Raw genomic sequence first — 14,187 nt, 5'->3', positions numbered from 1 at the left:
AGTTTTATTAACCTATGTATAAATGTCTTAATAATGTGCATTATTTTGAATATCTTTCTATAAAAATAGAAACTTGGTTTAAAAAGAACTTCCAGGACTTTCAGCCTGTTAGCAGCATTAGTGAGGAAGCAATCATAGAACTAATCTTTTTTGAAGGCTAGGCACATGACATAATCTTCCCCCCAACTCAATCTTTTTTTTGAAACTTTACATCAACTCTAGTTGGTAAAGTGTTATTTTTGTCATAGTGATGAAGGAATATGAACTTCAGAGAGGTTAGGTAACACATCTGAGGTCACAGAGCTAGTAATCAGACTCATTACTTATTCAAATCCATTCTATTATATTCAAAATATCCTTTCTACTTTATTATGATAAATTTAGAAATCCTTAACTCAAGCATTTTCCTTTTGCAACAGTTAAAATAAAAATAGAAATCTATTTTTATGATACATTTTGTATAAGTGTTAAGCAAAATGCAGGAGAGACATTTTAAAGAAAATAATATACAATATTGTATATTTGTCAATTCTGATTCTTTCATCCACCCTACAGCACTGTAATTGCAAGTCTTTAAGTTAGAAAACTGTTTCAGCTGAGAATCTTTTAATATCATTCTCTAGTAGAAAACATTACAAAGTAATTATTCCCAGTCCATATATGAGAAAACTGAGCCAAAAATAGACAGAGGCACCTCTGCGAGGTCATGCAGTGAGGTGGAGGATAGCAATTAGAAGCACTGAGTTGCTGGTTACCACATATAGATTACGATAGGCCTGGTTGTCAAGAAGTCCTCCGTTAAATGCAATCAAATAACATCAGAGACATAACACATTTATATGTGTATAGTTGTATTTTTATAAAACAAAATAATGCCATGTGATTGGGATAACAATTCCGAAGAAGTCAGATGATAACTATTATCTAATATTTGTCTTCATATTTTTCTAAATCTATGTAGGTGATTTCTTAGAATGTATAACTCAGCTCATTGACTTGATTTGTGACACTGAGGCCAGAGAAAACATGGCATCAGGAACTACAAATTCTTTTCAATTCAATGCCCAATGTGGGTTGGGCCTGAGAATTGACTCCATTATTGACTCCTACATAAACTCATGACAACTGTCTGGTCTTCATTAATTCACAAGCACTTACTGAGCACCACATGCCAGGCGTATGCTAGGTGCTCAAGGAGTTCAGAGCCTAGGAGGACTTTGACTACCAGGCACTCACTCTATATAGCTGTGCCCCAGGACTTTGAGAATCAGCCTTGTTCTTTGTCATTGTCATCTTTACATTTTCTTCTAAAGTAGAACAGAGAGTAACATCAAACATCCTGACCCATTTCACTTGCAAAGCTTCAATTTTCCTAAAACTTCACTAAACCACAAACCCCAATGAAATTAACAAAACAAAGAAATTAAATATTCTCATATCATTGCAAGATGAAAATGATAATTTTTTTCTAAATTATTACTCTCTTACATATATGAGAATCAGGTTAAATTTCATTAGCTGGAATTTCATTTGTATTTAGTTGGTGATATTAAACATCTTTTGGGACACTTAAAGAAAGAAATACTTTACATTTTTTAAATGAGCTGACTAACGTTTCGTCATGGGTCATTTTTTCTGATTTGGGGTTTATGTTGTTTTCTTCAGGTTTTCTCTTTGGCTTTCTGGGTGTTCTCATGATCATACCAAGTTAGTATATGTAAAATTCTTAGACCAGTGCCTGGCATGTAGTAAATGCTCAATGAGTGTTAGCCATCATCATCATCATCATCATCATCATTATAAAAGTATTTTAGAAGCACTTAAAGTAATTCTATTGTGATTCCATTTGTCTGGAGCTTTAAAGACTCCCTTGTTTATCTTTCTGTCGACTTTGAAGAAGAACAAAAATAAGTATATCTAGACTATGTGAATTATAAAACAATAATTTTACAGGAATCAGAATGCTCTGATTTTAGGATTTTTCCTCTTCTCAGTTGGCTTTGCATCCCTCAGCTAATTATCCTGTAGAACACACCATATTCTGCTGTGAAGTTTATGAGGTAGCTTTGAAATTAGAAAAAAAGACCTTTCCTTCCTGGGTTTAAGACCCACACATCTGAGGTGGTAGGCATCTTAGATATCTCTGGTGGATGGACCAAACAACATACCAATATCATGAGAAAACTGCTTTAAACATCATCTACTCTTTCACGTAAATTCCCTATTATTACTCGTCAAAAGTCACAGTTTCCGTATAAGTATTTCAGTGGTTCTGGGGTGTTAAAAAAAAAAAAAGCAGTAGTAGACATGTCATAACACACACGACATTTATAACTAAAATAAACATGGAATAAAAGCATCTTCGGGCTTCCCTGGTGGCGCAGTGGTTGGCAGTCCGCCTGCCGATGCGGGGTACACGGGTTCGTGCCCTGGTCTGGGAGGATCCCACATGCCGCGGAGCAGCTGGGCCCGTGAGCCATGGCCGCTGAGCCTGCGCGTCCAGAGCCTATGCTCCGCAACAGGAGAGGCCACAACAGTGAGAGGCCCGCGTACCGCAAAAAAAAAAAATCTAATTTGGTATATGCTTTGTAGTGTGTGTGTGTGTGTGTGTGTATGTGTGTGTGTGTGTGTGTGTGTGTGTGTGTGTGTGTGTGTGTGTAGAGAGATGAGAGAGAGGGAGAGAGGGAGGGGGAGAAAAAGAAAGAGAGAAGTTCATGAACATAATTTGTAAATAAAAATATACATAAAATACAAGCATTCTCAACCAATTGTCCGAAGTCAGTGTTTTAAGTATGGATGGTGTTGAAAACTCTAGCAGAAACATGATATAAACAAAATTTTAAGATGTTAATCTGGGAGTGGAGGTTTAGTGAGGTTCAAATTGATGGGGAGGCTTAGAAGCTGATGGCTGGGATATTTTAATTTGCAACAGGGGTGATGCTTTATATTTATACATGGGATCTGATTCCATCCACACGTCAACCCTGTGAAGTCAGGTCAGGAAAGGCATTATGTCCTTTTCACAAGGAGTGAATGGAGACTTGGGTTGGGATTCTTTCCTGAGCTCGCTGGGGTAGAAAGTGACAAGGCCAGGATTCCCATTAGGCCTGTGGCTCTACAGTCAGTTCCCTGTTAAGACACCCAGTAAATATATTTGAAAACATGAAGTGCTTACTGTTGGCTGAGCACTGTACTAGGTAATGTGGCAGCATCTGAAAGAGAGGGAAAGTTGCTCCATTTCCACGTAGTCTTTGGTCTGCGACTAGGGACAGTAAACAGATGCCTGTGAAACAATTTACTACGTTTACAAAGCAATGTACTTGTAAAAGTGAAATAATAAATTTAGCTCATAAGAATTCAGGGGGGAAAACTATAAGTTAGAACATTAGTCATTCAAGCAGAGTAGGGTTAGCAGGTACAGTAGGGCTCCTATGATGGTAAGATTCCCAGCTCAAACCGAGGTAAAGAAGGAAATTCACTGGCTCACAGATCTGATAACCACAGACTTGCAGGGTGCAAAGGACGTCACCAGGAATCTGTCCATCACCCAACACTGTTTTTCTCTGCCTTAGGTTTAGTCCCAGGCATTGGTAATCCGACCACAGCAGCTCCCGGTTAAATCCTACAAACTCAGCCCTTATACTGGAAAAGAAAGCATGTCTTTCCTAATGGCACAAGCAAAGTTAGAGCTCTCTTAAGGCTTGGATTTTGTGCCTGTCTCTGAACCAATCACTGTGGCTGGGGGATGTTGTGCTCTGATTGGCCAGACCTAGGTCACATGCCCAATCTTAGGTAGGGGTGGTATCAGCCCCATCAGAATAGCATGGGCTGGGTAGGGAGAGGGTTGGTTCCCCAGAGTAAAATAGAGGTGTCCCCACTAGAAAGGAGAATGGCTGCCAGGACGTAAAACAACAGGATCATTACAACAGGATAAGATTCCTGAAGGAAGTAATTGTAAACATTTGAGTGTTTGAGTTAGTCTGTTTTTAATCTTATGGAATTCTGGGAGAGAGTAGGTGGAAGAGATTCATGATATGGCTGCCAGGACGTAAAACAACAGGATCATTACAACAGGATAAGATTCCTGAAGGAAGTAATTGTAAACATTTGAGTGTTTGAGTTAGTCTGTTTTTAATCTTATGGAATTCTGGGAGAGAGTAGGTGGAAGAGATTCATGATATGCAGGCAGACCCTGCAGAACACTGATTTGAGTTTTTACACTTCACTTTTCCTTTCCTTTAAGTCTGAAAGACACTATTTCTTCAAGCAGGGATGCCCTGAGCTGAGACTCACCATCTCCTTATTGTGCCTTTTCTGGTCTCCACCCTCCTGAAGGTCTCTTCCTATCTCTGGAGCCCCCAGAGTCATCCTTTCAAACCCTCTCCCAGCCACTCACTGGCCTTTTGTGGTGACTTCTCCCCTTTAGAGCTGCCTTTAGTGACCTAATAATAACCTGTTATTGAAGATGCAAGAGACAGTCCTCAGCCCTTCCCACTCATCCGGGCTCCCCAAGTTTGGCCCTCTCCTCTTTTTAAGTGTGAATTTCCTCCTTTCCACAGGTTTTCAATTCTCCCATTAAGAAATCCCATCCACTTTCTATATTATGATTCAGCAATCCTTCATCCCATGTTCTTATCCCTGCCTTCCATCAGTCATATCTACAGGCCCTGCTGACCCTCTGTGGGACTTTGAATTTTAGAGAATGGTCACATGTTGCAAAGTCCTACTCTAGAAGGCACAGCACTCCTTTTCCTGCTCCTCCAATGGCCTTTATCTCTCCAGGCTTCCTCTCCTGTAGCTCTGAAGCAGAGATGATAAGCTTCCCAGAGGAAGGCATTTGCAAAGTGCTCTGAGTGCTCTGATGAAATTGATTGGGTAAATGGAAACATATTTTTTGCAACTGCCTTAGCCTGTAAGAAAAATAAGTTATGTAAATGCAATGATTCACCATTCAATAAATAATGAAGATTGTTTTATAGCTTTAAATATTATTTCACAGCAAGAGATTTTCTTCCAACATTAAAAAACCAGAATGGTTGATTTGAAATGTTTAAAAAATAAATAGTGCTTGATATTTTTAAAGCAGTACTTCATGATCAATGATTGAATTAAAATTTTGTTTAATTTTTCTAGCTTCTCTCCTGAAGGGTTTGAAACATGCCAATATTGTGCTGCTCCATGACATTATCCACACCAAAGAGACACTGACATTCGTTTTTGAATACATGGTGAGTTGCCCCAGCATTTTATAAAGCATAAGGGAAAAGCCTGGTGCTTGTGTAATGAATCTGTTAATATTTTATGGCATGATAAAACTTCCATTACAATGTGGAAAGTGTCATGGAACTTTTCATTATTGTGATTAGTGGAGCCTGTTGTTCTTATGCTCATTCTTTAGTCCTGCTCCTTTACCCGCTATATTTGCTGCCTTTTCCCCCACCTCACCAGCAATGATAAACACTTTAAGGTTGCCTCCTAAATAAAACTTTTGCACTTATTTTTTTAATCTATTTTTAATCACTATCCGAGCAGAACCCAACATTTTTTCATTGACAATAAAGACATAAACCACAAGGTTTTAAAAGATTGTATACAAGTTTACTAAAGAATACATCATTTTGTATTTCTGAAAGAAAAAATTGTTCAAATATTAGCAGAAAGGAATCATGAGGCATGTGTACCTGACTTGCCTCCAAGGACACTGAAGAGTACAAAATCCCCATGTCATTGTGTTCAGGGGCAGTCATTTAAAATGAGCCTCTCTTGTGCCGAGAAACAGGCTTCCTTCTAAGAGCTTCCAGTTAGGAAGGCACACTGTGTTTGACTTTAACAGTGGTGTCTTAGAAAACCTGGTTGTGCACCTTATTCTCAAAAATTCTGAACTTTGTAATACCTTTGAGAGTCAAGTGTGTGGTCTGCTTTGAGACACTGACCAAGCACTGCTAATGTCACTCTCTCCACCATTTTGTGTAGCACACAGACCTGGCTCAGTATATGTCTCAGCATCCAGGAGGGCTTCATCCTCACAATGTCAGGGTGAGTACTTTGAGGGTCGGGACTCTCCTCTGGCTTGCCCACAGCAGAAGAATCTTGAAACAGACTACCATCACAAACTGAAGTTCCATGATACTAATAAGAAGATGGATATCATTGATATTCTAGGGGAAAGTAAAAAAAAAAAAAAGATTTGCCTCAAGATATGGAGGAATGTCTGGCTGTTTTCTGGGCAGCCTAACCTTGTCAGTCATTGTCATCATGCAAATGTGTCTTTAGAAGTATAAACCAATGAAAAAGAATTGCATTACAAGAAAAAATGTGAAGTTAGGCCATCGTAAAATAAATACTTTCTTCATAGCAGACTACTGTGGTCTGTGATAGTTTGTGTTGTACCTATGGTTCCCCACGACAACTAGCAAACAGAGTACCCTTGTTGGATCTTTATCGGTTATCCTTTTGCCTGTTCTATCAGATCCGATTATATGTGGGACCAACTTCCATTTTTCCAGTCATTGGAATAGAAATAATAATAAACTCTTAACTAGCTGTAATTCTACATCTGTTATAAATTTTAGAAAGCATTTGTATTTCATACTTTTCATTCCCTAAGGTTTTATTGGCATTAATTAATAGACTGGCCCTTAACATAACCATATGAGATTTGTATATGATGTACTCATTCATTTAACTAATATTTATGTGTTTATTAATTCATTCATTCAAGAAATATTTATTGACTACTTAGTGCCATGTTAAATCCTGAGGTTTCAATAATGAATAAGTTGTGTTTCTTATTTTCAATGAGCTAAAGCCCAGTAGGATATATGGACTTAAATAGGTAGTGAGAAGAAAAGTTATAAGGGCTATGGCCATGTTAACTAGGAATACTCTGAGGACTCATAGTAAGGGGACCTAATCCAGTCGTGGAGGCAAGGGGGAAAGGAAGGTTTGAAGACAGGGGTTTGAAAAGAGTGAAAACATTTTAAAATAGAGGAAAATGAAATAGAAAACTAACTAGGGAAACCAAGAAAGAATGTCTAGTAGTGTGTTAAGGACGCTGGTGAGGATGAAATCCATTAAATTATCTGCATGATCATGAGATTTCTTTCTTTCTTTCCTTCCTTCCTTCCTTCTTTCTTTCTTTCTTTCTTTCTTTCCTTTCTTTTTCTTTCTTTCTTTCTTTCTTTCTTTCTTTCTTTCTTTCTTTCTTTCTTTCTTTCTTTCTTTCTTTTCTTTCTCTCTCTCTCTCTCTCTCTCTCTCTCTGGCAGTGCTTAGCAGTTCAAATAGAGGAGCAGAGAAAGTAGATAGTTGGATTGATTGATAATTGGGGTTTTGCCAGACGTGTGAGAGAAAAAGACAAGTGGGCAAGATATTTGGCGATTGTCAAGAGAGAGGTTAAAGGAGTGGTCAGAGGCTTCTAAACTGAGTCCAATCTGAGGGAAGGAAATGAAGACAGGCAGGTTGCTGATAGCTAGGGAGAGGGCAGAAGAGTCAAGGAACTAGAGGTTTGATTAAATAGAAGAACAGTTGGAGAAAGAGTAACTGTGAGAGAGATAGAACATTTTCAGGCTTGAGTGACTCTCATTCCAAACACTGTGCTAGGTGCTTAGCAAAATAGAAAGACATAGAAAACATGATTCCTCAACGGACATAGAGCCAAAAACAGGAGATAAGACATACACACCAATACTATTACAGGACATTTGTGAATAACACCAAGTAAGAAATAAGACCTAACGTGTAGACATGCAAAGAAGTAAAAGATATCTTCTCATTTTAAGAGGTTTTAATAAGCCAGACCTTTAAAGTTGCAATGCATTTCAAGAGGCTGGAATAGGGGAACATGTTAGAGGAAGAAGGAATGTTTTCAGCAAAGGTACAGAGCAGGGAAGTAGAGGATGCATTCAAGGAAGAGGACCCCAGAGCCATAGATTGTTAGTGTTGAAGGGACCACAGTGTTTTTCACTCTTCAGGTTCTGACCCACCAGTGGGCTGTGAAATCAGTTGGTGATTAGCAACCAGCATTTAAAAAAATGAAATGGAATGGATGAGAAAAGAATAGAAAATATTATGGTATATTACATTTAGTAAGAATAAGTATTATTTTATGCAACTTTTTTTCCATTTGAAGCTGTGCTTCTATCTATGTATGAATGTGAAAACTGGAAACATATATATTTCTTAGTGGGGGATGCAATAAAAAAAAAAAAGGCTTAAAAACACTGGGTTGGTCTAACTTTCTTTTTCTGAAGAATTAGAATCCAAGGTTTGAAAGGACAAATGTTTTGCCTGAAGTTGTAGAACCAGCTTTTGCCATTGCTAAAAAGGATTCTTGGTTAAGATTCTTTTCTACCAGTGCCATACTGCATCTCTGGTCCTGTTGGCCTGAAATGGAGACTATCTTAGTGAAATGGAGTATATTAGTCCGGAGAAATAGATTGGGTAGGTGGCTGAGAGCCTTACTTTCTAAGATGTGGACTTTATTCCTTAGACAGTAGAGTCATTAAAGGGGTTTGATTGAAAAAGAATGACACGATCAGGAGGAAATGTATGTAATTGTGGTCTGTGGGATGGATTAAAGAAAGGAGACTAGAGTCAGGGATTCCAGTTAGGAGTTTATTGATGTGGGCTAGCCTAGTGCCTCTCAAGCTTCAGTGAGCAGATGAATGACCTGGGGATCTGATTCAGTTAGTCTAGGGTGAAGCCTGAGCTTTGCATTTCTAGCATACTCCAAGGTGATACAGATGCTGCTGGCGGAGGACCAAACTTTGAGTTAGCAAATTTCTAGGTAAGAAGTGATAAATTATGGTAGTGAAGGTACAAATAGAAAGGAATGTGAAAAACAAAAACAAGAGTTCAGCCAGGACATGGTGACTAACTGGGCTTGTGGAGGGAAAGGGTGAGGTCAAACATGACTGATTTGGGGTGTGATTTACCTGGAGAATTATAGCTCTATTAACAGAAATAAAAGAAGTCGACTTAGAGAGAAGGCAGAAGAGTCCTGTTTTAGACATGCTGAGCTTCTCATTGAGGTGGGATAGCCAGAGGAAATGAGCAGCAGGCAACTGAAGAGGAGACTGGTTCTCAGGAGGAAGGTGTATGCTAGAGATGTAGATTTGCGGGTAACTGATGCATGGAGTTTGCAGTTAAAGACGAGAGAGTGGATAATCAAAAGAGCAAACACAAAGAGAAAAGAACCGATGTTAGAACTTTCGCTTTTGGGGGTGAGAAGAGGAACAGGACAGCAAGGGGCAGAGGAAGCAGCTTTTAGGAATATAGAAGATCCAGAAAAATGCATTTTTATGGAAGTCAAGGCAAGAGACAGTTTCAAGGAGGGCATGGTTGAGAGTGTCACAAAGTTGAAAATCATATTTGATAGCAATGACTTTGTGGGTTTGTGAGGGGTACACTGATAAATAGAGGAATTTATTAGGGGTATATGGAAGCACAAAGGAAGAAGTTATCCAATCAAAGCAGATAGGACTAGGAATGTGTTCCCCACAGTAGAGGCAGCAGTGAAAATGCTGGGATGCCAGGGAGGGTATGGTATATTCCAAGAACTGAAGATAACTTAGGAGTTAAGCCTGGATTAGAATGAACAGAGTTGAGGGTGGTTAGAGCTGAGACTTGAAAGGTAAGTAGGAGCCAGAGCATGAAGGGCCCAGCTATGTCATGCTATTCCATATGAGGAGCCATTCAATCATTTTAATAGGAGGTTATAAATTTAGATTTCCTTTTTGTAGAGCTCATTCTGATGACACTGTGGTGAATAGATTGGAAGGTGAGCAATACTGTTTTTTTTGAAATGTTATGGTCCCCTGACCTCACTCTTCCCTTGTTTTCTCTCTACTCCCACCCCATACTCTCATTTCCTCCAGTCATTCTCTAAATGCTGGTGTCCATTAGGGTTCCAACCTTGACAGTGAGGCTAATGAGGACAACAGTGGTGCAGATGTGAATTGATGGTGGAGGAAACTGGATATATGTGCAATTAATTACTTGGCCAGAATTAATGGGAGATGGAAGAGTCAGCAATCCTTTTTCTAACTTTAAGTAATTAGGTGGATGATAGTGCCATTCACTGAAACAGAGAAATGGGAAAATCGATTTTGGAGGGATACAGTGAGTTAAGTTTTGGCATATTGAGCTTGAGGTGATTATGGGATGTCCAGGTGAACTTCAGACTATAGGGGTCTAACAGTTCAGGAAAGACATCTGAGGTGGAGCTAAAGACTTTTAAGTAATCAGAATACAGTTGTTAATTGAAGCAATGTTAGTGGATAAGATGGCTAAGGGAGCATGTAAAGTGATAATAGAAGGTCAAGGATGGAACCCTAAGGAATATCAATATATTAGACATCAGTAGAGAAAGTGGAACCTATAAAAAGAACAGTCAGAGAAGTAGGAGAAAAATTAAGAGATTGTGGTACCAAAGTGGGGAGAGAGCTTCAGGAAGGAAGACGGTCAATAAAGCCAGATGCTGCAAAGAGAAGGAGTGAAAGGTATCCATTGGATTTTTGTAGGAAAAGACATTGGTGACCACAGTAAAAACATTATGAATAAAGTGATTGTAGCAGAAGCCATTTTGTAGGGGGATGCATTTCACATTTCAGAGGAAAAACAATTCCATATGATGGCAAGGCCCAGTGTGTGGCCATGGGGAGTGAGGGGCTAAAGTGTGTTGGAGAAGCAGATCGTCGGAGTGTGGAGGGTGACTGGACATGTCCACATGGGCACTGATGTTAGGGAAGCAACAGCTGGGATCCGGGTGCCCAAGTCTAGAGTGAATGATGGAGAACGGTGGGGGGTCGTGTGGATGACAGTGAGAAGAGGGATAGAGGAAGATGTGGCTCAATGGCATGAAAGTCCAAACAACAAGGGTTTTTACTTGAGGGTGGAGAAGCAATGGTTTTGAAGTGGTATTGGGAAGTCACCCAGTACCCCACCTCGCAGTAATCAAAGGTATGAGCAAGTTGTAGAAGAACTAACATCCACTTGAGAATGCTGTAGGGAATCAGTGAACTCAAGGTCTAATTTAAGCCAAAGGAGACAGAAGGAAGTTCATCAGAGGGTGGGTTTTAGGAAGTTTTAAAACCAGGATTGAGGAGTGAAAAGTGAACAGTGAAAAGGTTTGGGGGAGAGAGGGGCGATGGATGCTGGGTTAAATGAGAGGAAGCAGAGAGCAGTATGGAGATGAGCTTTAGAGACGAAAAAGGAATAGTCAGAGAGGCTTATATTTTTAGTGACCACAGAAGACAGGATGGGAATCATAGTGAGATTAGCCTGTGTCAGATTTCTAATAGAACAAATCCCAGGAATTCCCTCGTGAGTGGAAGGACTCGGGCTTCCCTGGAAGAGTTGGCTGACTGATCTGATTGTGTTTTTGTGGGACTCCTAGCCCAGAAGGTACTAGCCCAATGGAATTATTTTGTTCCCAAGAGCCTCACTGTGTTGGAAACAGGACTAACCCCTGGGCTATGGGAAACCCCTCTGGAAAGAGTCACGATGTGGATGGTGACTGAGAAAACACCATCAGATTGGGTCGTATTACTGGTGAAGTTTTGGCAGTGGGAAAGGAGGAATACAGGTTGTAAGGGATTAAAGAGTAAGTGGGTGGTGAGGTTACTCAGCACACACTGCAGTTTTGACAAGTGTGGCTATGAAATCTCATACCTTAAGACTGCAGTGTTTTGCCATTTACAAATGCTTGTAGACATGCGGAGCCAGGGAGGAAAGGAGCTAAAGAGCAAGAAGGTGAGCGGCAGGTGTGTGACTAATCAGTGAGACAGTCTATGCTTGGGACGTGAAAGGGATTTCAGGCTGGCTCACTATGAAGCTCTGTCTCTGACTCAGCTAGCCAATTCTCTCCTTCCCTGTCAGGTTTTAATTTTCTAACTTTTCTCTGGTTTCTCAGGATGGTGTCATGGTGTCAGGCAGATCTGAATTTGAGACCTGGCCCTGACTCTTTTTAGACATGTTTTTAATATTTCCCTGAGCCTTATTTTTCTTATATATAAATCGAGGACAAGCGTATCTTCCTCACAGGGTTGTTTTGAGGATTACAAAAGGTCCTGGGTATTCAGTACATGTTCTTTTCCCCTCCCTTCCTTCTGTCTCTGTCCCTTGCTGGTCACCATCTCTCTGTCTTCTGTCTCTCACCTGTCTTCATCTCCCTCTTTCCTTACTACTATCACACTGAAAAACATATGTTTAAGCACCTACTATGGCATTTTATCTTTTACCTGGAATTTAAGTTGGTCCTTTTTATTGTCTTTTCCATGAACATTTATGTTTATAACCGATCGGAGGGTTGAAATGTCGTTATGGGACTTTTGTGCTTTGGCAGCTGAGTGATGTGATGAGCGGTAAAATGAATAATACAGTGTGTGTGTTTGAAGCACCAGGAAGAGAAAGAATTGGGATGAGAAAGACTCATAGAACCAGTGAACATTGGAAGTAGGAACCTCAAGAAAATGTTAGCATTCTTAAACGGCTTGGGGACCCTGATATGGGAACTGCATGGAGCCCATGCAGCCACAGCTGTGCAGTGGGAGGTAAACTCCCCAGGATCCTGCTTTGGTCAGACCATGGCACTCATCAACTTGATTCCAACGTGTCCAAGTCATTGTTAGGTCATTGCAGGTTCGAGCATCTCTGAAGTTCCTAGTTTCCAAGATGTGATGGAAAAAGTGGATTTATCTGCATGGCTCTGCATCTACTATTTTGCCCGTGTCCCAGGAATGCGGGGGCTGGCCTTGTCTTTTCAAAACTGCCAGAACATGTTCTCAGTTGGCATAGGTCTTTGTAAACACTAATGTTGGTGTTTGAATTCTCAGTTGCCAGTGGCACTGGAAAATAGCAAAAGACACTTGGAATACTAGCATTCTTTTTTTTTTTTCCTTAAGCTTGTGTTTTGGTGGGAACCTAATAATGTCTTTCGTTCCTCTGCCTTGTAACCACAAGCAACATTTTAAAATTTAGGCCTAGAATGTATTTTTCCTTTTGTTACCCCCCGCCCCCTTTTTTCTTCTCTATACTATTTATTCCTTATTCTCTTTTGATTTTTTTTTTTTTGGTCTAATTTATTTTGGTATCTTTTCCCTCTGAATCTCTACTGTATATTTCCCTTGTTTTCACTTTGAACTTAATACTTTAAAAATTCGTTTAAAAAGATAATGGTTCCTTTATTTCCTAATTCCATCTAAGGATATATTTCCCAGTCTGGTCTCCCTGTGTTCTGTTTTTAAAAGGGTTTTATATCAGAGAGCCTGGAAAACTTAAGCAGTTGTAAATGTTAGAATATCATTTCCAGGTCAACTTTGATCTTATATGCCAAGTTCATCAGTGGGAAAAAAATTAAATCTTTCACATCTAAATGAATAACTAGTGTTCCAACGGAAACTTCAAAGTTTCACTTTAGATTTTTAAGGAAAGGTAATTCCTTCAGTGTCAAAGAAATGAGATGTCAGGAAAAGCCAGATTCCCTTTGTTTAGGACATGGTCTACTTACTTGACTTTCCTTGTCCTTCTTTTCCTGTTCGAATGCAAAATCTTCCATTTTTTTTCGTCTCTCAAGAGACCCTTTTACTATATTCTTTCAGATGACTGTTTTTGATTTAGAGGAGAAATCAACACATAGTGGCTCAAATCTGCTTAGATAAGGTGTTCATTCCTTCCAGCTTTTCATGTTTCAACTTTTGCGGGGCCTGGCGTACATCCACCACCAACACGTTCTCCACAGGGACCTGAAACCTCAGAACTTACTCATCAGTCACCTGGGAGAACTCAAAGTGGCTGATTTTGGTAAGTCGCCTCCCGAGTCTCTTCCTGGGCTATGAACAATGATGCTTTTGTGTGCACATGTTTAAAGCATCAACTAGGGCTGGCTTTTGAAAAGTGGGAACCGGGGAACATGATGCTTTGTCAGGATTTCAAACAACCATATAGGAAGATTGAGGCAAGAAATAGGACGAGATTGGTAACTTCTTAGGGTTCCATCAAGCCTCAGTCTAATCAGATCCTAAAACTTGGTTACCCCTACTACCTCACTGCCATTTTTGATGTAAAGACTTTTGTAGAGTGAACGTACTTGGTAGGTTTACCTAAATCTAGGTGGATGTACAAATTCCATCAGACTAGATCAAAGTTATCCCAGGATGACATGATAAAGAGGTTAAGCCCAGATTGTA

At 39.7% G+C, this 14,187-nt stretch overlaps 1 protein-coding gene across 4 annotated transcripts in view; it reads left to right on the top strand.

Moving 5' to 3' along the window:
* Positions 1–14,187, top strand: part of CDK15 (cyclin dependent kinase 15) — a 112,079-nt gene that overhangs the window by 41,274 nt on the left and 56,618 nt on the right. For all 4 annotated transcript variants that reach the window (XR_010944311.1, XR_010944310.1, XM_067740982.1 and 1 more), the window contains exons 9-11: positions 5,134–5,228; positions 5,974–6,036; positions 13,678–13,801. Coding sequence is in view for 2 of the 4 variants with exons in the window: in XM_067740982.1 (XP_067597083.1) it covers positions 5,134–5,228; positions 5,974–6,036; positions 13,678–13,801 (282 nt within the window). In the remaining 2 variants the exon portion in view is untranslated. The remainder of the gene's footprint in view (positions 1–5,133; positions 5,229–5,973; positions 6,037–13,677; positions 13,802–14,187) is intronic.

The sequence above is a fragment of the Pseudorca crassidens genome, chromosome 6 (assembly GCF_039906515.1).
Source record: "Pseudorca crassidens isolate mPseCra1 chromosome 6, mPseCra1.hap1, whole genome shotgun sequence".
Taxonomy (NCBI): Eukaryota; Metazoa; Chordata; class Mammalia; order Artiodactyla; family Delphinidae; genus Pseudorca; species Pseudorca crassidens.
The sequence above is the reverse complement of the archived record's forward strand: the minus strand, read 5'-3'. Positions and strand labels throughout refer to the sequence as shown.